The sequence below is a fragment of the Oncorhynchus tshawytscha genome, linkage group LG01 (assembly GCF_018296145.1).
Source record: "Oncorhynchus tshawytscha isolate Ot180627B linkage group LG01, Otsh_v2.0, whole genome shotgun sequence".
Taxonomy (NCBI): Eukaryota; Metazoa; Chordata; class Actinopteri; order Salmoniformes; family Salmonidae; genus Oncorhynchus; species Oncorhynchus tshawytscha.
In genome coordinates, this window is record NC_056429.1 from 44,075,294 (window position 1) to 44,101,323 (window position 26,030).

Below are 26,030 nucleotides of genomic sequence, written 5' to 3' on the forward strand. Positions count from 1 at the left end.
CAAAGCCATTTTTACACAGTGAGCTACTACCCAAACCAGATCAAACCAGGCGCATCTGGTTTCAAGTGGCCAAGTCACATCATGTGATCTTCTACTGCGATCTAGTGGACGAACTGGGAATCAAACATGAGATCTGATTACATCAGTGAAAAGGTTACGACTTCAGCTTTCTCCTCATACTGTATGTACAGAGCATTTGGAAAGTATTCAGACCCCTTGACTTTTTCCACATTTTGTTTTGTTACAGCCTTATTCTAAAATTGATTAAATTGTTTTTCCCCCTCATCAATCTACTCATAATACCCCATAATGATGAAGAAAAACAGTTTTTTAGAAATGTTTGCAAATGTATCAAAAATTAACATTTTAAATATCAGATTTACATAACTATTCAGACTCAGTACTTTGTTGAAGCACCGTTGGCAGCGATTACAGCCTCGAGTCGTCTTGGGTATGACGCTACAAGCTTGGCACACCAGTATTTGGGGAGTCTCTCCCATACTTTTCTGCAGACCCTCTCAAGCACTGTCAGGTTGGATGGGGACTGTCGCTGCACAGCTATTTTCAGATCTCAACAGAGATGTTCGATCGGGTTCAAGTCCGGGCTCTGGCTGGGCCACTCAAGGACATTCAGAGACTTGTCCCAAAGCCACTCCTGCGTTATCTTGGCTGTGTGCTTAGGATCGTTGTCCTGTTAGAAGGTGAACCTTCGCCCCAGTCTGAGGTCCTGAGCTCTCTGGAGCAGGTTTTTAATCAATGATCTCTCTGTACTTTGCTCCGTTCATTTTTCCCTCGATCCTGACTAGTCTCCCAGTCCCTGCCACTGAAAAACATCCCCACAGCATGATGCTGCCACCAACATGCTTCATCATAGGGATGGTGCCAGGTTTCCTCCAGATGTGACTGTTGGCATTCAGGTCAAAGAGTTCAATCTTGATTTCATCAGACCAATCTTGTTTCTCATGTTCTGTGAGTCCTTTAGGTGCCTTTTGGCGAACTCCAAGCGGGCTGTCACTCAAGGCCTGATTGTTCGAGTGCAGCAAAGATGGTTGTCCTTCTGGAAGGTTCTCCCATCTCCACAGAGGAACTCTTGAGCTCTGTCAGAGTGACCATCTCATTCTTGGTCACATCCCTGAACAAGCCCTTCTATCCCGACTGCTCAGTTTGGCCAGGCGGCCAGCTCTAGGAATAGTCTTAGTGATTCCAAACTTTTTACATTGAAGAATGATGGAGGCCACTGTGTTTTGGGAACCTTTGATGCTGCAGAAATGTTTTGGTACTCTTCCCCAGATCGGTGCCACGACACAATCCTGTCTCAGAGCTCTACCGACAATTCCTTCGACCTCATGGCTTGGTTTTTGCTCTGACATGCATGTCAACTGTAGGACCTTATATAGACAGGTGTGTGCCTTTTCAAATCATGTACAATTGAATTTACCACAGGTGGACTCCAGTCAAGTTGTAGAAACATCTCAAGGATGATCAATGTAAACAGGATGCACCTGAGCTCAATTTCGAGTCTCGTAGCAAATGGTCTGAATACTTATGTAAATATTGTTTTGACTTTGTCATTATGGGGTATTGTGTATAGATTGATGAGGATTTTTATTTATTTAATCCATTTTAGAATAAGGCTGTAACGTAACAAAATGTGGAATAAGGGAAAGGGTTTCGGAAATACTTTCTGAATGCATTCTGTGTGTATGTACTGACGGTCAAAATTTTAGAACACCTACATTGTATAATAACAGTGAATACATCAAAACTATGAAATAACACATGGAATCATGTAGCAACCAGAAAATTGCTTAACAAATCAATCAAATATATTTTACATTTGAGATTCTTCAAAGCCACCCTTTGCATTGATGACAGCCTTGCACACTCTTGGCACACTCTTGGCATTCTCTTAACCAGCTAAATGAGGTAGTCACCTGGAATGCATTTCAATTAACAGGTGTGCCTTGTTAAAAGATCATTTGTGGACTTTCTTTCCTTCTTAATGCGTTTGAACCAATCAGTTGTGTTGTGACAAGGTAGGGGTGGTATACATTTGGTAAAAGACCAGGTCAATCAATCAATCAATCAATCAAATATATTTATAAAGCCCTTCTTACATCAGCTGATGTCACAAAGTGCTGTACAGAAACCCAGCCTAAAACCCCAAACAGCAAGCAATGCAGGTGTAGGAGCGCGGTGGCTAGGAAAAACTCCCTAGAAAGGCTGGGACCTAGGAAGAAACCTGTAGAGGAACCAGGCTATGAGGGGTGGCCAGTCCTCTTATGGCTCTTCCGAGTGGAGATTATAACAGAACATGGCCAATATGTTCAAATGTTCATAAATGACAGGTCAATACCTCTGGAGTAAATGTTGGCTTTTCATAGCTGATCATTCAGAGTATCTCTACCGCTCCTGCTGTCTCTAGAGAGTTGAAAACACCAGGTCTGGGACAAGTAGCACGTCTGATGAACAGGTCAGGGTTCCATAGCCGCAGGCAGAACAGTTGAAATTGGAGCAGCAGCTCGACCAGGTGGACTGGGGACAGGAAGGAGTCATTAGGCCAGGTAGTCCTGAGGCATGGTCCTAGGGCTCAGGTCTTCCGAGAGAGAGAGAGAAAGAAAGAAAAAGAAAGAGATTTAGAGAGAGCATACTTAAATTCATACAGGACACCGGATAAGACAGGAGAAATACTCCAGATATAACAGACTGACTCTATCCCCCCGACACAAACTATTGCAGCATAAATACTGGAGGCTGAGACAGGAGGGGTTGGGAGACACTGTGGCCCCTTCCAACGATACCCCCGGACAGGGCCAAACAGGCAGGATATAACCTCACCCCTTATGCCAAAGCACAGCCCCCACACCACTAGAGGGATATCTTCAACAACCAACTTACCATCCTGAGACAAGGCTGAGTATAGCACACAAAGATCTCCCCCTCTTCACAAACCCAAGGGGGGCGCCAACCCGGACAGTAAGATCACGTGCGTCCCAGTGGATAGAGGGGAACCGGCCATGCAGAGACAGCAAGGGCGGTTCGTTGCACAAGTGCCTTTCTGTTCACCTTCAGACTATACTCAATCATAGGACATACTGAAGAGATGAGTCTTCAATAGAGACTTAAATGTCGAGACCAAGTCTGCGTCTCTCACATGGATAGGAAGACCATTCCATAAAAATGGAGCTCTGTAGGAGAAAGCTCTGCCTCCAGCTGTTTGCTTAGAAATTCTAGGGACAGTAAGGAGGTTTGCACTAAGCAGCACTAAAGCAGCACTAAGGTCTAGGAGCACGAGGACAGATGCAGAGCCTCGGTCTGACGCCATTAAAAGGTAATTTACCACCTCCACAAGTGCAGTCTCAGTGCTATGATGGGGTCTAAAACCAGACTCTATACATTGTTTGGCTTCAGGAAGGCAGTGAGTTGCTGTGCAACAGCTTTTTTTTTTTTTTAATTGAGAGGAATGGGAGATTCGATGTAGGCCGATTTTAGTTTTTTTATATTTTCTGGGTCAAGGTTTGGCTTTTTCAAGAGAGGCTTTATTACTGCCACTTTTGTTACACATCTGGTGGATAGAGAGACGTTTATTATGTTCAACATAGGAAGGCCAAGCACAGGAAGCGGCTCTTTCAGTAGTTTAGTTGTAATAGGGTCCAGCATGTAGCTTGAAGGTTTAGAGGCCATGATTATTTTCAGCAATGTGTCAAGGGATATGGTATTAAAAAAACGTGAGTGTCTCCCTTGATACTAGGTCCTGGCAGTGTTGTGCAGACTCAGGACAACTGAGCTTTGGAGGAATATGCAGGTTTAAAGAGGAGCTTTCTAATGATCATGATGTTTTTGTCAAAGAAGTTCATGAATTTATCACTGCTGAAGTTAAAGCCATCCTCTCTTGGGGAATGCTGCTTTTTAGTTAGCTTTGCGACAGTATCAAAAATAAATGTTGGATTGTTCTTATTTTCCTTGTTTAAGTTGGAAAAATAGTGAGTTATCTTTGTTACTGCACGGTACTGTCTTCCAAGCTAGTCGGAAGACTAGTTTGGTGTAACGCCATTTCCGTTACAATTTTCTGGAGGCTTGCTTCAGAGCTCGGGTACTTTCTGTATATTATTTTATGTATTTTATGTCAAGAACAGCTCAATAAGCAAAGAGAAACGACAGTCCATCATTAGTTTAAGACATGAAGGTCAGTCAATGCGGAACATTTCAAGAACATTGAAAGTTTATTCAAGTGCAGTCGCAAAAACCATCAAGCTCTATGATGAAACTGGCTCTCATGAGGACTGCCACAGGGAAGGAAGACTCAAAGTTACCTCTGCTGCAGAGGATAAGTTCATTAGCGTTACCAGCCTCAGAAATTGCAGCCCAAATGAATGCTTCAAGTAACCAACACATCTCAACATCAACTGTTCAGAGGAGACTGCATGAATCAGGCCTTCATGGTTGAATATCTGCAAAGAAACCACAACTAAAGGACACCAATAAGAAGAAGAGACTTGCCTGGGCCAGGAAACACAAGCAATGGACATTAGACCGGTGGAAATCTGTCCTTTGGTCTGATGAGTCCAAATGTTCGATTTTTGGTTCCAACCACCGTGTCTTTGTGTGACGCAGAGAAGGTTGATCTCTGCATGTGTGTTCCCACCGGCTGATCTCTGCATGTGTGTTCCCACTGTGTAGCATGGAGGAGGTGTGATGGTGTGGGGGTGATTTTCTGGTGACACTGGCAGTGATTTATTTAGAATTCAAGGCACACTTAACCAGCATGGCTACCACAGCATTCTGCAGCGATACACCATCCCATCTGGTTTGCGCTTAGTGTGAGTCTAATTTGTTTTTCAACAGGACAATGACCCAGTACACCTCCAGACTGTGTAAGGGCTATTTGACCAAAAAGGAGAGTGATGGAGTGCTGCATCAGATGACCTGGCCTCCACAATCACAGGACCTCAACCCAATTGAGATGTTTTGGGATGAGTTGGACTGCAAAGTGAAGGAAAAGCAACCAACAAGTGCTCATTATATGTAGGAACTCCTTCAAGAATGTTGGAAAAGCATTCTTCATGAAGCTGGTTGAGAGAATGTCTAGAGTGTGCAACGCTATCATCAAGGAATCTCAAATCTAAAATATGTTTACTATTATTCTACAATATTACTGTGTGTGTGTGTGTGTGTGTGTGTGTGTGCGCGTGTGTGTGTGTGTGTGTGTATAAAATGCATTAATTATTTCACCCAGTCGTTATTTTATCATTAATAATTTAGTCCTGACTCAGATCCTTCTTTCAAATTCTCTCTTCCCTAGTGCCCCCATGCCATACCTTGTGGGAGTTCATCTCAGTCTGCTGGAGGTAAGTCAAACAATCGCAGACACATCATATTATATCTAAATTAGAATCTGATTCTGAAACTCTCCCGCTATATTTTATTAACTGTATTGTGATTTGGTTATTTCATTTTTCAAAAATGTCGTATCTAGTTTTTTAATGTTTTTGTCACTGTGTAGTGGATGTGTACAGTATATAAGTGTGATCAAACAGCTGTGATTGCAGCTGTGAGAATGAATTAAACGGTGAACTTCATAACGATGCAATATTAACATTGACGTACCCAACACTGGAAACCAAATCAAAAGGATATTGACAATGCTTTTCCTTTTCTGCCTCTAGGTTTTTATCTGTTGTGTGCATGCTTACCAATTTAAGAAACAAATAAATGACAGAGAAAAAGACAGTTTTCACAAACAAAGAGCTTTTGTGCTTCGTTATTGAGAGCTGGTGTGTTGGTCGGGGGTAGACCCGTCACTGCGTGTGTGTGTGTGACGTTCCTGGCAGTAGCGGTATTCATCACACACTGTACCAGTGACAGACCCTCTCTCGTGCACTGCCAGATCAGCATGCAAGCCTCCGCAGCCACCACTGTCACACAAGTGTGTGTTTGTTGTGTACGACTGTGTGCATGTGTGTACTGTATGTGCCTGTATGTTTGCTCGTGTGTGTCTGTGTGTGCATATCTGTGTCAGTGTGTGTATATGAGAGTCTCCGTATCCCAGACTATCACATACAAAAGTGACAAACTCGAGATCTCCAGCCCCACCTGCCTACTGAGCACCACATACAGATCCGTGTGGTTTGTAGCTATCAGGAAGACTCCAGCCCAGCACAGCAGACTACTGTTGAGGCATCAGGATTTACGCTGCTAGAAAATGTTTGCAGACTTTGAATGTTTGCTGTGTGCCCTTTTTTCATTTTGGTGTATTTGTCTGTGTGTGTGGAGCAAATCTGTTTTTGACTGTAGTTTTAAATGTTACTTGTCAGTGTATTTAAATCTAAAACACTCTGGCTGTAAGATGAGAATGTGGGTTGGAGGTTATAAAAAAGGTCTGTGTGACTTATTATAATGACCTGTGAAATATTTGCGGCACAGTATCAAGTTCTGGAACAATAAAAACTGTAATTGTTCCATTAAAAACACTCCGAGATTAATAAATACGGTCTGTGTTTCAATTTCTTCAGCTTTTTTGGGGGAGGGAGAATTATTTTTCCAACCACAAACTTTTGCTGGTGTGTGTGAGGGAGAATTGTTTCTTTATGATGATTGGTGTGTGTGAGGGATAATTGTTTCTTTATAATAATTGGTGTGTGTGAGGGATAATTGTTTCTTTATAATAATTGGTGTGTGTGAGGGATAATTGTTTCTTTATGATGATTGGTGTGTGTGAGGGATAATTGTTTCTTTATAATAATTGGTGTGTGTGAGGGATAATTGTTTCTTTATGATGATTGGTATGTGTGAGGGATAATTGTTTCTTTATGATGATTGGTGTGTGTGCGTGTTTAGCTGACAACCTGTGTTTTGTCCTCTCAGAGAGTGCGCAGCAGGTCATTGGAGGATGTAGTGATTCTGAATGTGGACACCAACACACTGGAGAGCCCCCAGGATGACCTGCAGAACCTGCCCAGCGACGTGGTGAGCCCACACACACACACACACACACACACACACACACTCAAACACACACAGTCTCTCTCCCGCCATCATTCTTATTACACATGCACATACAGTACCAGTCAAAAGTTTGGACACACCTACTCATTCAAGGGTTTTTCTTTATTTTTACTATTTTCTACATTGTGATGGAGTGCTGCATCAAATGACCTGGCCTCTACAATCACCCGGCCTCAAACCAATTGAGATGGTTTGGGATGAGTTGGACCGCAGAGTGAAGGAAAAGCAGCCAACAAGTGCTCAGCATATGTGGGAGCTCCTTCAATGCTGCATTCAAGGAGAAGTTGGTTGAGAGAATGCCAAGAGTGTGCAAAGCTGTCATCAAGGCAAAGGGTGGCTACTTTGAAGAATCTAAAATATATTTTGATTTGTTTAACACTTTTTTGGTTACTACATGATTCCATATGTGTTATTTCATAGTTTTGATGTCTTCACTATTATTCTACAATGTAGAAAATATTAACAATAAAGAAAAACCCTTGAATGAGTAGGTGTGTCCAAACTTTTGACTGGTACTATATGCAGAGCCTCTTTCACACCTACTCTCTGTCTCTCTTGTTTCTCTCTCACACACACACTCACTATCTTGCACTTATACCTACAGTATTCACACACTCCTCCATTCACACCTTCCTTCTCTTTTCCCGCTTTCTTTCTCTCATTCATCAACACAAGTAGTACAGTGCATTGGGAAAGTGTTCACACCCCTTCACTTTTCCCACATTTTGTTATGTTACAGCCTGATGCTAAAATGGATTAAATAAAAAAAAATCTCATCAATGTACAAACAATACCACAGAATGACAAAGCGAAACAGAAATACCTTATTTACATAAGTATTCAGACCCTTTGCTATGAGACTCGAAATTGAGCTCAGGTGCATCCTGTTTCCATTGATCATCCTTGAGATGTTTCTGCAACTTCATTGGCGTCCACCTGTGGTAAATTAAATTGATTGGACATGATTTAGAAATGCACACACCTGTCTTTATAAGGTCCCACAGTTGACAGTGTTATGCCAGAGTAAAAACCAAGCCATGAGGTCGAAGGAATTGTTTAAATTATTCTCTATAATGACGGCATACCGGGGAACAGTGAGTTAACTTCCTTGTCTGTCATTCAGGGGCAGAATGACAGATTTTTACCTTGTCAGCTCGGGGATTTGATCCAGCAACCTTTTGGGTACTGGCCCAACGCTCTAACGACTAGGCTACCTGTGTCATACCCAAAAAGACTCGAGGCTGTAATCACTGCCAAAGGTGCTTCAACAAAGTACTGAGTAGAGGGACTGAATACTTATGTAAATGTGATATTTAAGTTTTTATTTTTAATACATTAGCAAACATTTCTTAACCTGTTTTTCCTTAGTCATTATGGGGTGTTGTGTGTAGATTGATGAGAAAAAAAACCTACAATTTAATCAATTTTAGAATAAGGCTGTAACATAACAAAATGTGGAAAAAGTGAAGGGGTCTGAATACTTTCCGAATGCATTGTAAATCCATGTCTTCTTCAGGATGTACACACACACTCTTCCTCACTTGTCTAACCAACCCTGCCCCCCCCCACTCCCCTGGTCCTTAGCAGCGCTTGTGGGAAATCCTGCAACACACACATGCACATACAAATACACACACTGAAAGGCAAGCAGCATTCATCAGCCATCAGATCTGTGGAAACATCTCTCCCCTTCATCTCCCTCTATTCTAATCATTATTCCTCAAAGACTGCTTTTTCTGCCTGCCCAGTGGCACGTCTCCGGGAACGACAGAGCGAGAAAGACTGTTTGAGAAGGGACGGAGGGAGAGAAGGAAAGACTGGGTTTGTGGCAGCAGGGAAAGAGAGAGAGAGAAGAAGGGGGCCAATTACCAGTGGTGTCTCTACAGCCACCTGCCAGCTCCATCTCTTTAATTAATGTAGCACTGACACCGGTCAGTGCAACAGGAAACCAGGGTCACACACACACATGCATGCCTGTCATCCCTCCGTTTGAATCACGCAGGAGGCTGTTTGTTTCTTTCCTCTCTAGGGGGGATTTAATACTCCTTGTGAAGCAGTGTGTGTGTGTGTGTGTGTGTGTGTGTGTGTGTGTGTGTGTGTACTGTACTCATACAGACACACACACGCGTGTGCACACAGGCGCACACACACACATTCACACACACACACAGCCCTAATAGTATACCTATACCTGCAGTACGGCTACCTCTCTCTCTCTCTGACTGTGCAGCAGCCCGCCTCTCTGTGCCCAGGGACTCCAATCCTAAATTAAAGCGCAAACTGAGTCTGTCATAAAAGGGAGATGGCTCTTTTGAATCCGACAGGCAACAGAGAAAAGCCTTTGTCTTTGTCGTCTGCTAAATTAAGTGGCGGCTTTGATCCTCGAGCTCGCCATTTCCCTCCGACTAATCACAGAACACACTCTTCATATCACGGCGAATTACACCGCCTGAAACAAGATGTGTCACCTACTACAGTACAGTACCATCATATATTTATTACAGAAAAAAAAAATCAAAAAACATTCTCTCTCTCTCCTGCCCCCTCATCGCTAGGGGTGATGTAGATGAATCAGTAAAAGAGCAGGTACTAATTGCGGGGAATTCCAAGTCCCTTGTTAGTTTGCTCGTTAGACTGGAAGGACGTGCCACATGGCATCTGATAATTGTGTTTACATACAGTAGGATGGTTGAGAGGCATTGCTCAGTTCGTCAGAACCAACGGCCGGGGAACTGAAGGCTTAATTAAAAGAGTCTGTCTTAATCTCAGAATAAGAAACTGTTAACTGGCTGCTTGAGATTAAGGTCATAGAACTGTTATTGCAAACAAAGGGAAGTCTTTATAGAACTGTCATAACTCTATACAGCTAAAATGATTAGACACTTCATTTACCTGTTCTCGCTGACTGTACTGTGGCTTCCTAATGAATAGAACGGCTTGGGACTGCCATGACAGCATAAGCTAAACCAATCAAGAGCAGTTAGCATTTAAGAGGAAGAATGTACAGTAATTAAATTGGTACTGTTAATATGAATTTATCAGGAGCAAACTGCATTAGTAGATAAAGATGAGCAGCTGATAACCTGCATCTCCTTCCACCTCAGCATTATCTAACCTGCGATTCAGATAGTGAGAGTTTTCCACATTTAGAAAATCCAATGCCTCATTCCTTCCATAAAGCCAAGTATATTAAAATAGATTCAGGGGCACATTTTTTGGTTTGAGTGTTTCAAGTATATAAAGTTGCTGCGGAACAACTTTGTGCATCAAATCAAATAACATTTTATTAGTCACATGTGGCGTCGGCTGACCACTGGCCCTACTCTTGGAGGGGTCAGGGGTCACAGACGTCCTGCATTACCTGGCCCGCTCCCAGACAAGACCCCGCAGCTGCCCGCTGCCTGCCCTTTAATGGCCATTTCCCCCAATTCCACACATAATATTTGAGATTTATTGACTATTAGAAATGCTACCACGCCAATAGCGCTTCCGCTCGGCGAAACAGCTAAAGATTTACAAATAGAGAGAATAATTGGTTAAAGGGTGAGAAAAGGATGTGTGTAACCTTCTGAGAATTATTTCTGACGTGTGTTTTTATTGGAAACATCAGATGAGACCGAGTTTAGGTTCCTGTGTTAATTGTACTTTTGTTCTGAATTTGTCGTGCTACTACGCACTGAGAATGTCGCGCTACTACGCACTGAGAATGTCGTGCTACTACGCACTGAGAATGTCGTGCTACTACGCACTGAGAATGTCATGCTACTACGCACTGAGTATGTCGTGCTACTACGCACTGTGAATGTCACGCTACTACGCACTGAGAATGTCGTGCTACTACGCACTGAGAATGTCGCGCTACTACGCACTGAGAATGTCGCGCTACTACGCACTGAGAATGTCGCGCTACTACGCACTGAGAATGTCGCGCTACTACGCACTGAGAATGTCGCGCTACTACGCACTGAGAATGTCGTGCTACTACGCACTGAGAATGTCGCGCTACTACGCACTGAGAATGTCGCGCTACTACGCACTGAGAATGTCGTGCTACTACGCACTGAGAATGTCGCGCTACTACGCACTGAGAATGTCGCGCTACTACGCACTGAGAATGTCGCGCTACTACGCACTGAGAATGTCGCGCTACTACGCACTGAGAATGTCGCGCTACTACACACTGAGAATGTCGCGCTACTACGCACTGAGAATGTCGCGCTACTACGCACTGAGAATGTCGCGCTACTACGCACTGAGAATGTTCACTTTTGACGGTGGTTATTACACATGAATCATTTCTCGGTAAAGGTTGAATTTTGACAGTTGTGAAGGCATTTTCTAAAATAAGCTGTTGTCTTTTTTTTCCTGTTGAGATTATTTTTTGTTTAATGAAATGTACGTTTAATAAAATAAATACAAATATGACATCAGACTGTTTCTGCACAGAACATTTACATTTTTCTTGTTGAGTATTGCAATGAAATGGAAATATAATGCAGCTGATTTATAATACAAATCTATTTCCTGTCCTTAATCTGTTTGGCATATTAAGCACATTTATAGATTTAAAGAAATAATTTTATAATGTTAAATTACAATATTGTAATGGTGTAATATAATGTTAAAAAGTCCCTTATATTTTGTTGAAGAGAACAATTTGCTCTTAATATGTATTCATTAGTGGCATTGTTTTGAGTTTTAAAAAAAAGTTTGCTAATTTGTGGCATGGGTCTGAAAAGGTTTATAGGTTCTTAAACACTTTTAAAGTTTCAGCCGCTTTTCTACAGATGCTACTAATATAGGTCTCTGAGGTTGATGTGTGTTTTATTAAAATCAACGTGTTGACAAGTGTATAGAACAAGGAATGTGCAATATGAACCACTGCTGTTGTTCTAAAGATCAAGGTGCTTTTATTCTTTGTTTCTTTCATTCTTTGTGTTTTTTGAATTGTTTTGCAGACTTCTCCCACACAGTGATACAGTTATAATTGGGCTGGGGTGTAGTGTGGTTATTTGCCACGCTAGTCATTAAAAATATCCAAGAATAGCAAATTAGGCAGACCATTAATTCTGAAAACAAACAATGTGCGACTGAATCCCATTTTTATTTGATCCCGTAGACTTAATATCAAAACCTATGACTGGAGTATTTGTTTAAAAAAAATAATGTATTCTTCCTTTTGTGTGTTTTACACATTCAAAGTAAGATGTACGAGAACCTCTTTCAAATCGCAATGTGTAATTCCCTCTGTTCTCTGTCGCCACTGGCTTTTTTTGACACAGTTCCTTACATTTCTACCCTTTCTATATTTGATCATCTGTGTTTCCAATCAATGAGGGAAATGTACCCAGTGCACACCTACTTGTTGTATTTTAAGACTGTGGTGGGAAGTTAACAAATATGGCAGAGGGAGAGAGGTGTGTGTGTGTGTGTGTGTGTGTGTGTGTGTGTGTGTGTGTGTGTGTGTGTGTGTGTGTGTGTGTGTGTCTCCAGAGATAACCTGGCACAGGTAATCAAACACAACAGCTTTAATTGGGAGTTCAGCTTCAGCTTCAGTTCACAGAAAACAACATCATCAGCAGCCAATGCAGCTACACACGCACACCCACACACACACACACACACACACACACACACACACACACACACGCAGAGGAAGGTACACTCCTGTCTCACTAAAAGTCACTCTGAGTCCTGTCGATGGTGAACGATAATCACTCAAAACGCCAAGCTGACATTTAAATTAGGAGAAAGATTTCTCTACTTACACATTTCTGCTTCGTCCACAATACGCGTTAGCCACAGCCACAGCTGTACACTGCATACAGAGTAGGGCCAGGTGTGTGTGTTTCACCTCAACTCATTTCCACTGTGAAGCAGCTCCAGGATTTCCCAAACTATAAGCTACCTACCTCAGAGATTGGCTTGTACATTAAGATCAGTACTGAACCGTGCTGCTTCCGCTAGGATTGCTCACTTCTTATTAATGAAGCATAATGAGTTAAAAGAAGGTTAACGGCAGGTAACTGTTTTGATTATGATCTGATGACGATTCATATCATGTTTTTTTGGGGGTGGAGGGGGTGCATGCGTGACTGACAACTGTGTCTTGTTAAATTGCCCTGACTTAATTTAACTCAATGTACACTCTGTTTCTGCTTCAAACTACAATTCCCAATCTTGTCCATCAAACAGAGTTTTGGAGTTTGGGGAATTTTTACTCTGCTCTCTCTGTCTCCTCTCTCTGTCTCCTCTCTCTCTCTCTCTCTCTCTGTCTCCTCTCTCTCTCTCTGTCTCCTCTCTCTCTCTCTCTCTCTCTCTCTCTCTCTCTCTCTCTCTGAGTCTCTCTCTCTGAGTCTCTCTCTCTGAGTCTCTGTCTCTCTGAGTCTCTCTCTCTCTCTCTCTCTCTGAGTCCCTCTCTCTCTGTCTCTGTGTCTCTCTGTCTCTGTGTCTCTTTCTCTGTGTCTCTGTGTGTGTGTGTTGATGCTCTGGTCCATTCTGTATTTGAAGTCAACCCAGGGAGCACCAGAGACCAGTTAGTGTTTGAAGTAAAGATGACATTTAGATATGTTTAATTATGTATGCAAAACTCCCAGCTCATCCCAGAGCCTGCTATACAGGGTCAGCCTGACAAAGTAACCCCACTTCAGGGAGTAGCATCTGCCATTAGATATCCCTATTAGTTAAAATGAACACACACACAGACACGCACACATCATCATCATCTGTTTGATGTGCTTATTTCACTGCGGGTAATAAAATGATGATGGATCTATAGTCCTGCTCATATGGGCTGTAGGTAACAGTGTCTTTGTTTGTTTTTCCTGTGGGACATCTAGCTACACATCTCACCAGCAGGAAAGACGCCGCAAGATATTAAAATCTACTTCACCTGCCTTCTCTGTCCTCTCATCTTATATTAGAGGTTGAGCCTGGTGGACTTGGAAGTCATAGTTTTGCTTTGCAACTAGAGAAGACCGTTAATGAAAATGATTTTGGATATAAATATACAAGCAATTGAGTGTTTGTCTTGAATAACATTGTTATGAGGAATTGGTTTATATACTAGAAATTGTAGTTAAAAGAATGAAGGACTCTAAGGGTAAGAATAGTTTTATATTGAGTTTTATGTGTCAGATATTCTTTTTATTATTATTTTTTAAATGTGGGTGGAGTGTTTTTTGTGTGTGTGTGTGTGTGTGTGTGTGTGTGTGTGCATGCGCACACACGTCTTTGTGCATGAGGGTATGTGTAACATTCAGGCAGCAGCACATCAAAAGAAAGCGGGAGATTTTCATAACTATTTTTTTTCCTTCTTTGTAGTTCTTTAATTGCATCCCCACGGCCTTCTTTCCCTGGACAGAATCTTAACAAAACATTATTTTTTGGGTTCGAAGAGAAAACCCAAACTTTCTACCACAGCAGCAGTGTCAGGGTTGAAATTTGGGAGTTTTATATGCTCTGGTAGAGCCTTAATTGTCATTGTCATTATTACAAGTATTTTTTTAATCAATTTTTCATTTTAAACACATTCTATATACTTAGGATATAGATTATTTTCTATGTCAAATTGCTGCTGGGTTTAAGCACATTTTTCCACTGCTCCAATCACTGATAAATGCTCCATTATATTTAGGCAAACACTTACCTTTGCTTTTCCTTTCTCTACAAAATGCTGCTGGGTTTTAGCTAGGGAGACAAACCGTGTATGGTTCCACTGCTGTCTAGTTGTAGATAAATAGTAGTGAAATGCTCAGTAACAATTAGCTGTGCTGTGCCTTTTGCCAGAGTAAAAGTCGTCAGACAGTTGGTGCCTGTACGGTAACGTGGTGTGACTGTGTGCTGTGAGACAACGTTAGTTGATGTTGGTTCCCATGTGTTTAGAGGACGCTACAGTACCAGCCAAGCCTCGTTATCCTTGACGGCTGTACTAGATCCTCCGCGTCTCGTTATGATGATGAAACTTTTCTCTTTTCTGTTTCTATATGTAATGCACCAGAGCTGAAAGATATGGCACATTTACTGCTTTGGACACTTCATGTTTGTTAGAATTGTTTTTGCTGTCCTTGAACACATGTAATATTATTTTAAAGTTATTTCTTGGATATTCTGAAGTGATTCAATTTTGAGTGCTCTGCAATTTTTTTTCTCCTTTAAAACATATTTTTGTTGCGTAATTGTGTCGGTGTATATTTGTCAATACATGTACACACACTGGGAGAGGACCTACAGTTCAATCAGATAAAACTTCAGAATGGTGTTACATGACGTATGTGTGTGCGCCCACGTGTGTTGTGTGAATGTGTGAACCACCCCAGCCCACAGCAGAGATGCGATGATCCAATGACAGTCGCTAGTCTTATCCTTTACAGAGAGACCGATATCACTACTGCACCTGCTAATTATCATCTCCAGCTGCTGAGTTAAATGGAGATCTGTTCCCGGTCTGACCTGTGACCCCCTGCTCTTTACACCAGCCACTTCAGTCCTTGTTATGGGGAGGCTGGGCCGTGGCTTAATGAGCCCCCGTGTCTACCCTGTGTGGCTGCCGGCCTGCCGCTCCTCAGACGCACGCCTTTCATCCACAGCCATCCTCCCTTGATGTAAATTGAAAAGATCACAGCTTTGGGGAAAAGACCTATACGGGAAAGGCCTCTCTGCATAGATTATGACTATCATAACTCAACACTTTTTTTTTTTTTCTTTGCGCCTTCCTTTCCTTAGCCCCCCCTCTCCATCTCCCGCTCGCCTTCTCTCCCTCTTTCTTTCTCTCTTGCTCTCTCTCTCACTTGCGCTCTCTCCCCTTCCTTCCCTCTCTCTCTCTCTCTCTGCAATGCTATAGTTAATTGGACCCATTGGGGGAGTCAGTCCCTTTGATCTGCTGGCCGTCAGTGTGGCTTTACAGTAAAAAATGTCATTGCCAAATAGGGTTATCACCTGTAGAGCAGGGTCTCTCTGTGACGCCTGCTCACGTCTTGTTAGCCACGCTCACACTATAAAAGCTAATTAGTCTGACAGAGACCATTACTGCTGCAGCATGCCTGATGAGATGCAACTGCACCAACTAGCCTCGTCTGTCAAACACACACGTATTATTAATCACAAGTTTATTATTTTAGATATTTTTCTGTACATTTGTTGGATTGTTTTATGGGATGTGTGGGTTTTGTTTTTATGAGTGCATGTTGTGATTGTCGCCTTTCGGAGATGATTCGATTTTTGAACACAATTGCTTTCTAAAAAATGGTCAAACTCGTCACTGGACGAACGGAATTTCCCTTCTCAAAACAAATCAAGACACATTTTCAACATTCTAACTTGTCACTAAAACAATCTCATTCGAATGATATTCCCGAAAACAGAACATCTCTTTGTGTCCCTCCCTTTCATTAAAAAGTATTTGTAATCGTTCTCCTCTAAACGCTGATCTTCAGAACTCCGCGAGCAGCAGAATTTACTTCTCCCCGCCTGTCTGGCAGTCTTCAGGGTATCAGCAGTAGACTGACTGACATTCTGTTGTCTTTGATTCTCAAGCTAAAAAAAAAAAAGAAGACCTTTTAAAGATTTTGCAGTGGGAGAGAAAGAAAAAAATCTGCAAACGCACACAAACATGAAATATTAATTTCAGAAACAACTTTACATAAACATAAAAGTATTTAGCAAAAATGAGTGAGTGTGGAGATGACAGTTGTTAATTTAGCAGTGATAAACTGCTGTTTGATGCTTTGGAGGGGAGGGAGTTTTCGTGGTGGATGGTAGCAGGCAGTGCGGGAACGGGGACACGGTGGAGAGAGAGCGTCAGACTAAACCCCAGGGGTTTAGTGAGACTCTGTTAACACACTGCTTCTACTCCCTCTAGTTTCTAACGGCGAACTCAAACAGCAGTCAGCGTTTCTCCTAATATGACAAACAGTACTTTTACTGTAGGTGCTCGTTGATTGTTTTGGTCTGGTCTCTTGAGGGTGTTAAAGCGGAATTGTGGAAACATTTTCTTGCTTTACATTGCGTGATGTAGGCCTATGTATTCACATGGTAATCAATAGGTACAGTTCTTAGACTGTTAAACATTTCACAAAAAGTTTAACAACAACGTGGGCATTGTACACCGAGTGTACAGAACATTAGGAACGTCTTCCTAATATTGAGGTGCACCACCTTTTGCGCTCCGAACAGTCTCAATTTGTCAGAGCGTGGACATTAGGTGTCGAAAGCGTTCCACAGGGATGCTGGCCCATGTTGACTACAATGCTTCCCAGAGTTGTCAAGTTGGCTACACAGGAAACTGTTGAGGGTGAAAAACCCAGCAGAGTTTCAGTTCTTGACACTCAAACCAGTGCGCCTTGCAACTACTACTATACCCTGTTCAAAGGCACTTAAGCATTTTGTCTTGCTCATTCACCCTCTAAATGGCACACATACACAATCCATGTCTCAAGGCTTAAAAAACATTCTTTATCCTGTCTCCTCCCGATCATCTACACTGAAGTGGATTAAACAAGTGACATCAGTAAGGGATCATAGCTTTCACCTGGATTCACCTGTTCAGTCTGTCATGGAAAGAGCAGGTGTTCCTAATGTTTTATACACTGTGTATATAACCAAGGGACAGTGTATATTTTGTGATTAGATACAAGACAGACAGGGAGATACAATCCTCTTTCAGACAGACAGACAGACAGACAGACTGACAGACAGACTTCAGAGCAGGTGAAGAGGCTCTTGACACCTTCCTTAGACGTTCCGATGGACCGCATGGGTCACCCATAAATAAGCATCTGCACGCTGCTGCTCTCCTGTGGGAGGGAGGGATTTACAGGACAGTACAAGGAGTGGCATTAAGAGGAAAAGAAAAGAAGTAGAGTGGGAGAGAGAACGAGACAACTGGATTTTCTTTCACAGTCCTTCTTTACTCCCTTCCCCTTCCTCTCCATCTCCCCCATCCTCTGCTCAATTAACAGAGCAGCAGGTGCTCTCTGCAGGTGCTCTCTGCAGCACAACAGATACAATTTTTTTTTTTTTTTTTTTTTTTTTTTTTTTTGGAATGACCTGTAAATGTGACACTTCACACCCAGAATGGCTCTCCCGTTCCAGCTACCAATTTCACAGGTGTTAATTTAACTTTTCCCTCTCTTTCCACTCTCTTTCTCTCATTCATTCCCTCTCTCTCCCTCTCCATCCTCTCTCACTCCCCTCTTTCTCTATCTCTCTCCACCCTCGTTCTCTCTTCTCCTTTCTCGATATGTCTCTCTTCACCCTCCCTCCGTCCCCTTCCTCTCTCTCTCTTGCTTGCTCTCTCTGTCTCTGGTTCCCTATGTGTTTTTCTCTCTCTCTCAGGTCCACTCTCTGAAGAGTAAGCTAAAGAAGCAGTCGACATCAACAGGAAGCGGAGTAGCAAGGGCCTTCCTCCGGGCTCAGGCTGCTCTGTTTGGATCCTACCGAGATGCCCTCCGATACAAACCTGTAAGAGCCTAACCCTAAACCCTTACCCTCCGATACAAACCTGTAAGAGCCTAACCCTAAACCCTTACCCTCCGATACAAACCTGTAAGAACCTAACCCTAAACCCTTACCCTCCGATACAAACCTGTAAGAGCTTAAACCTAAACCCTTACCCTCTGATACAAACCTGTAAGAGCCTAACCCTAAACCCTTACCCTCCGATACAAACCTGTAAGAGCCTAACCCTAAACCCTTACCCTCCGATACAAACCTGTAAGAACCTACCCCTAAACCCTTACCCTCCGATACAAAGCTATAAGAAGCTTCTCCTAACTGCAACCCTCAGGTACAAACCTGTAATAACTCGCTTCGACCTAATCATTATACCCCTAACCCCTACACTCAGAAGTTTGTTTTCAGTTTGTGAAAGGAAAATGTGTTTTTGAACAGTGAGTGAAGGTTGAAGGTGTGTTTTGAGTTGACTGAAGGTGGTCTGAAACACTGACATATCAGTACCTTTACAGGAGGAGTCAGGACATTCTCTTTGAAGATATATTTTAGCCACTTCTCACTATCTTCCTTTCCCTCTCTAGTCTAAATCCCAGAACATTTCTCTCTCGCTCTGCCTCTCAATTCTAAGTTACTCCAGTTGAGAGCAAAACAAGCCATGTACTGTTTGTCAAATAGCAGGGCTTTTGTTCATAGGCTTTAAGGGTAATTGGGCTGTGTAGAGTCCCAGAGAGGGGATCCATAATTGATGCCTCTGTGTTGTCGGTCTGTGTATACAGACAGTGGCATGAACACACTGCCTGACTCCCTTCAGACACAAACATTTAAAGCAGAGCGAGCAAAGAGCTTGTGTGTGTGCCGTGACGTCCACACAACATACCATCTCCCTAGTCCCCATAGGATCTAGATAAAAGTCTATGATTCCACACACACACACACACACACACAAATTGGCATCCATGCTCGCATACTTTCATACACACACACACACAAATACACATACACAGGCACTCACACACATTCTGAGCACCCCATTTGACTGAAGCATGTGTATTTGGAGCCCATATGCTTTCACAGAAGAGCCAGTGTGTCTGTGTTAGTGTTGCACGGTATACCAAAACTTGAGTACTTTTCAATACTAGAACCTGAAAAAAAAATGTTTCGGTATACTAGAATTTTTGTTACTTTCATGTTCTTCTGTCAAATGTGTCTCATGGATTAAGCCTGTCTATCAGCGCCGCCGACCACTTATTGTAGCGTGCACTGTGCCTGCTCCACAACGTTTTGCAACTGTGTGGACTTAATGATGACACCCTAGATCAGCTAGATGCAGGCAAGGGTGTGCAAGGCTGTATTGAATGTGTCACTGTCTGTCACCTTGATTACTACCATTTGTCTCTCGAGCTGTGCACGCCACCTACGTTATCAACTTTAATTTGTAGGCTAGATTGTAGCAACCTCATGATGGGTAATTGGGCCATTTTTAGTCTCATGTAGTAGCTTAAACCTATCTATGTTATGTTGAGCTGGGTGAATGGAATATGACTGACAGACAGGCATCCAATATGCTGTAATAGAAACAAGGCCATGCTCATAGAAATCAAACTAAAGTTCCTCCGTAATCTTAAACGGCCCCGACCGCCACTGGGCTACACATACACGTCCTCTGCCTCGACGACAATGGCAGGGTTATCAGCAGCACCTGTCTTTTTACTAAAGAAATGCGTTCACTTAGGAAATGTTTCTGTTAACATTAAATCGTTTATTTTTTCCTTTTCTCTGCCCCCCCCCCCTTCTGAAAGCGCCTCATTGCTGCAGCGTAGTTTTAATGAAAGCGACGTTTCCAATCGTATCGTGTGAAACGATGCACCGGAACTCTGTCAGGGAGGAATAGTCCATTATTGTGAACCAATCCGTGGGGGATTAATGACACTTGTTTCTACTATTATGAGGAAAATGTTGTATTAATATGAAAAGTATGTATTGGAAATAACTTATTGATCTGTTATGAATTATTATTTGGCTGTATGAATTCATGTACTTTTTTTGGAGGCAGTTTTTGTGAACAATGTGGCCTCATTAAACTTAACTGTGCCCTTCGTAATCTAGCTAATGATTAGCCCATTGGGGTAAACAATGCGGAGGAGCAACCCCATGCTTCAGCCATGTAGCCACAGATGCTGCAAAGAGACAGTTGATGATGCTTATTGCTAAAATAGCACACCTGCCTGATAATATGTACCATGTACAGCCCCTAAATATATTGCTTTTCATCAATTTGTTATTGGCTCATTTCTGGAGGGGAATATTACATTTGAAACGGTTTAATATAGGCTATACAGTATGTCATCATTCGGGGGGGGTGTAGCTTCATTTTGGTTTTCCAAACAATCAGTGTAGATATCAGATTTTACGGTTGGCTATAATATAAGGTACCTGCCCAGACTGCAAATGAAACATGAAATCACAACTGAAATTATGCATGCATAACTTGCTCTACTGGGATCTTGGGTGGGGCCAGTAATATAGTCCTTCGGGCCAGTTGTTCTCACATGGTACTGGCCGGTGTGCCACTGTCAAATTTACATGACTGTCAAGCCCTAAACTGGTAATCACGCTAACATTTCTGAAGACATTTATTTTCATTGTTAGAGCGGCCACTTAAGTATCTGGTCAATATAATGGATAATCTTTGGTCACACACACAATAACTCATTCGTGGGGGACGTCATGTTCACTGTTGCCTTGTTAGAATTAGATTTGTTCTTTATTAGTCCATCTGCAAAGAAAGACATTCTTCTGTTCCTATTCTTTCAGAATAACTATTCCATGTCTGAAGTAAAGTTGCTAATTGCAGAACTATAAACTAATCTTGATGTAATATATAGCATTAACCAACCAGCACTAAAATTAGGCCAGACCTACACTGTAGTGAACATGTCCTAGTGTGTTCATAGCCTCAAACACTAGCCTGGTTCTCCACAATACTTAAAAAGTAACTGTAGAAAAATATACATTTGCAAATTAGGCCAATTATACAGAAACATGCATGTAGAACCACTGCAGGCTCCTTTTGATTGGCTGGGTAGTCATGTTGTCATCTAATGTCTGTAGCTCTCAGCTAATTATGATGCAAGAGAGTGTAACAGGAGAGACTGAAATACCTAGTTACTAAAGTTACTAAGTTTTGGGTGGCATAAAATATGTAAGTAGTATACAGTAGAAATGTATTGTCAACTTCTTAATTTCTCTGGTCCTTTATCAGATCAGTAATGTGACATTTTAACAGTGATGGAAAAAGTACCCAATTGTCATACTTGAGTAAACGTAAAGATACCTTAATAGAAAATGACTAAAGTAAAAGTGAAAATCGCCCAGTAAAATTCTACTTGAGTTAGTCTAAAAGTATTTGGTTTTAAATATACTTAAGTATCAGAAGTCAATGTAGTTTCTAAATTATACTTAAGTATCAAAAGTATAAATCGTTTCAAATTCCTTAAATTAAGCAAAACAAACAGCACCATTTTCTTGTTTTTTTTTTTATTCACTGATTGCCAGGGGCACACTCCAACACTCAGACATCATTTACTAAACACAATAAAATTATTTACCTTTGAAGAACTTCAGATGTTTTCAATGAGGAGACTCTCAGTTAGATAGCAAATGTTCAGTTTTTCCAAAAAGATTATATGTGTAGGACAAATCGCTCCGTTTTGTTCATCACGTTTGGCTACGGAAAAAACCTGTATCCAGGAGTGTAATTATCGCCGCAAGCTCATTAGCATAACGCAACGTTAACTATTCATGAAAATCGCAAATGAAATGAAATAAATATATTAGCTCTCAAGCTTAGCCTTTTGTTAACAACACTGTCATCTCAGATTTTCAAAATATGCTTTTGAACCATAGCTAAACAAGCATTTGTGTAAGAGTATTGATAGCCTAGCATAGCATTTAACCTTAGCATTCAGCATGCAACATTTTCACAAAAACAAGAAAAGCATTCAAATAAAATCATTTACCTTTGAAGAACTTCAGATGTTTTCAATGAGGAGACTCTCAGTTAGATAGCAAATGTTCAGTTTTTCCAAAAAGATTATTTATGTAGGACAAATCGCTCCGTTTTGTTCATCACGTTTGGGTAAGAAAAAAAAACGAAAATTAAGTAATTACAACGCGAGCTTTTTTTCCAAATGAACTCCATAATATCGACAGAAACATGGCAAACGTTGTTTAGAATCAATCCTCAAGGTGTTTTTCACATATCTATCGATGATAAATAATTCGTGGCAGTTTGGTTTCTCCTCTGAAGAAAATGGAACGCGCATGGACCTGGAGATTACGCAATAATTTCGACGGAGGACACCGGGCGGACACCTGGTAAATGTAGTCTCTTATGGTCAATCTTCCAATGATATGCCTACAAATACGTCACAATGCTGCAGACACCTTGGAGAAACGACAGAAAGTGCAGGCTCATTCCTGGCGCATTCACAGCCATATAAGGAGACATTGGAACACAGGGCATTCAAAATCTGGACCATTTCCTGTATGAAATTTCATCTTGGTTTCGCCTGTAGCATTAGTTCTGGGGCACTCACAGATAATATCTTTGCAGTTTTGGAAACTTCAGAGTTTTTTCTTTCCAAAGCTGTCAATTACATGCATTGTCGAGCATCTTTTCATGACAAAATATCTTGTTTAAAACGGGAACGTTTTTTATACAAAAATTAAAAGAGCGCCCCCTATCTCGAAGAAGTTAATACTTATCAAGTATTTTTACTTAAGTACTTTACATCCCTGCATTTTAAAAGTATTCCACCACAGAATACAAAGTGTAAATATCTGTAAACGTTATCTGGTTCTAAATATGTGGTTCTGATCTTCCTGTCTCCTCCTCTTCCTGTTTCTGGTCAGGGGGAACCAGTCACGTTCTGCGAGGAGAGCTTTGTGGCTCACCGCTCCAGCACCATGAGAAACTTCTTGGAGATGGCGGTCAATCTGCAGCTCTTCAAACAGGTAACACTGCGATGTGTGTGCCTGGGTGCATTCATGCATGTGTGAGGCCCGCCATTCCAGAACCATGAGAAAATTCCTACCTAATAACTGAAAAACAATAAGAGCTACAGTGGTTGCTCACTAAAGGTTTTGTGATTATGCTGCGGGTTGTGGTTTAGTACGGTACCCTTCATCACCACTTCATTGCTCCAGACCAGCGCAAGGCGGAGTTAGAGCACTGATTATGCTTTTGGATCCCAAGGCGCTACTGTGTCTCTAAATGACAATGAATGGGCGAAATAAACCTAAATAGAAAGTGATAATTATGCACGTCTTACTTACTTAAACTGTTGTTACACTAAGGTTTTTATTGTTTTCTTTTGTTTGGATTATTTTACTGTAGCCCACTCCCAACCAGTCACGTTGTCCAGTGCCTAAGTGGCACCACGGTCTAAGACACTGCATTGCAGTGCAAGCTGTGTTGCTACAGATGCTGGTTCAATAACTGTGCTAGCCTCAACTGGGAGACCCATGAGATGACTGTAGGTTTTTGGTTTCTATCCCTCTAAAAACATAAATAAATCATTCTAAATATCAAACTAGCTTTATTTACAAATTATTAACAATGTCTCACCCCATGTTCAAGAATGGCCTTTTTCTCGCTCATTTTACGTTATTTGAAAACTCAATCATCTCCAAAATGTTATTTTTTAAACAAAGCAATTACTATTATTATTAATTTAGAATTATATAAAAGCCCTTTGGATATTCTCACAGATATATTATTAACCCTGTTATTAGCAGGACAATATATATTGGTCATGGCTTCCGAGTGGCGCACAATGGGATTGCCTTGCAGTTCTCCAACTGTATCCACTGAAAGTGTGAGGTTTAAGGCACGAGGGCAGGGGGCACGGGATGGGCCGCACAGCCGCGCACAGAAGACTGACCTAGCCCATGGGGAAGGGAAAGAAGGGGGAGGGGTGGACCCCCACCCCGCCACACTGGGTAGCACAGAACAACACTTTAAGGGGGCATTGCACTAATAATGGCACTGGCTAGGGAAATGTTCCCGCTGTTCTTAGTGCCAGTCTGCACGTTCAAACTAAAACAATGTAACTAATAATAATCTTTATGCTTTCATTAATGAAATAATGATAAAAATACTCTTTCAAAATGTCGATGTTTATTTAGTTATGGATCCATAACGAATTACTATGGGAATAAATATCACTGAATTACAGAAATATCCTCCAATCCTCGAAATGTAATTATTGGCAGAGAGTCACGTCATATTTTTCGATATACTGTAGGCCTACCGTAGGCGACATAAGTCTCACTATTGTTGAGTAATGTGCTGTTAAAAGTGATGTAGGTCTTATTTATTTAAAAAGCATAGTGAAGTTAGAAGCAATAGGATTTGAAGCAATAGCCTACAACTATTTTAGCACCATTTTGCGCTGCTCTGAGACAAGCATGGGGACTGGTCTTTAGAAATCAATGAGATTTTTAATTTCACTGAATCCATATTTGGGTATCGGTTAGACTAGAATTAGGGCACTAACTAGCATTAACTGTACCAGTGGTTCACACTTAAATAACATGCCATTGAATTCTGCGGAAACATGCAAGCTGCGCCGCAGTCCTCTGCAACTTTTAAAGGACAAACCACTGTATTTAAGCCTTTGATTAAGCTGAAAGCTCTTTCAATCCTCTCTCCTTTAAACCAATCAAACCAACACCCACAGACAAAAATGCACCTAGGATAACTTCCTTCCCTTAATTAGGAAACGTAAACTATTAATAGAGTAACTTTCAAAGCCCGCACAGTCTTAAAAGCATTCCTTTGCACCACCACAGTTAGACTGTTCCTCTCCAGCCTTGATAAGTTGTTTATTTAACCCTAAGAGGGAGCAGAGAGCTTCTTAATCAGCTATTTTTTGTGCTCTGTCTCTCTCTCTCTCTCTGTCTATCTCCCCCTCACTTTCCCCTCTTTGCTCCTGTCTGTGTGGTAGCGTAGGGAGAGGGAGTGTTAGGATGCGGTGGTTATCTCTCTCCTCCTCTCTAGCGTTGCGAAGGAGAGCGTTTATGTCTTCTGCTCCCTGTTAAAGTGAGAGAGTCCAGTGGTCCGCCAACTCTGATCTGGCCATGACCCACATCCGCTCACTGAGACAAACACACACACACACACACACACACACACACACACACACACACACACACACACACACACACACACACACACACACACACACACACACACACACACACACACACACATCTGCTGACAAACCAGTCTTTCCCATGCATCCCCAGCCCCATCTCCATCACGGTCTATTCAGTACAGAACAAAAGGAGGAGAGCTACCAAGAGAATGCGAGGGAAAGGCTGTCAATGATAACCTGCTTTTTTATTAACCCTTTTGGCCCCTACACACACATTGACTGAAAACACACACACACACACACACACACACACACACACACTTCTTCAATAGTGGATGGGTTCAGGACACTGCTTGGTAGATGCAGTGGTTCAGTGGAGACTGGCTCAGTGAAGCTTCCCCTTCCTATAGACAG

At 41.8% G+C, this 26,030-nt stretch overlaps 1 protein-coding gene across 8 annotated transcripts in view; it reads left to right on the plus strand.

Annotated features, from left to right (window-relative positions):
- The window catches only part of LOC112251009 (DENN/MADD domain containing 1B), a 174,065-nt gene that overhangs the window by 117,079 nt on the left and 30,956 nt on the right, over window positions 1-26,030 (plus strand). For all 8 annotated transcript variants that reach the window (XM_024421615.2, XM_024421624.2, XM_024421632.2 and 5 more), the window contains 4 exons: window positions 5,303-5,348; window positions 6,865-6,966; window positions 18,340-18,465; window positions 23,371-23,472. In XM_024421615.2, the coding sequence (XP_024277383.1) occupies window positions 5,303-5,348; window positions 6,865-6,966; window positions 18,340-18,465; window positions 23,371-23,472 (376 nt within the window). The remainder of the gene's footprint in view (window positions 1-5,302; window positions 5,349-6,864; window positions 6,967-18,339; window positions 18,466-23,370; window positions 23,473-26,030) is intronic.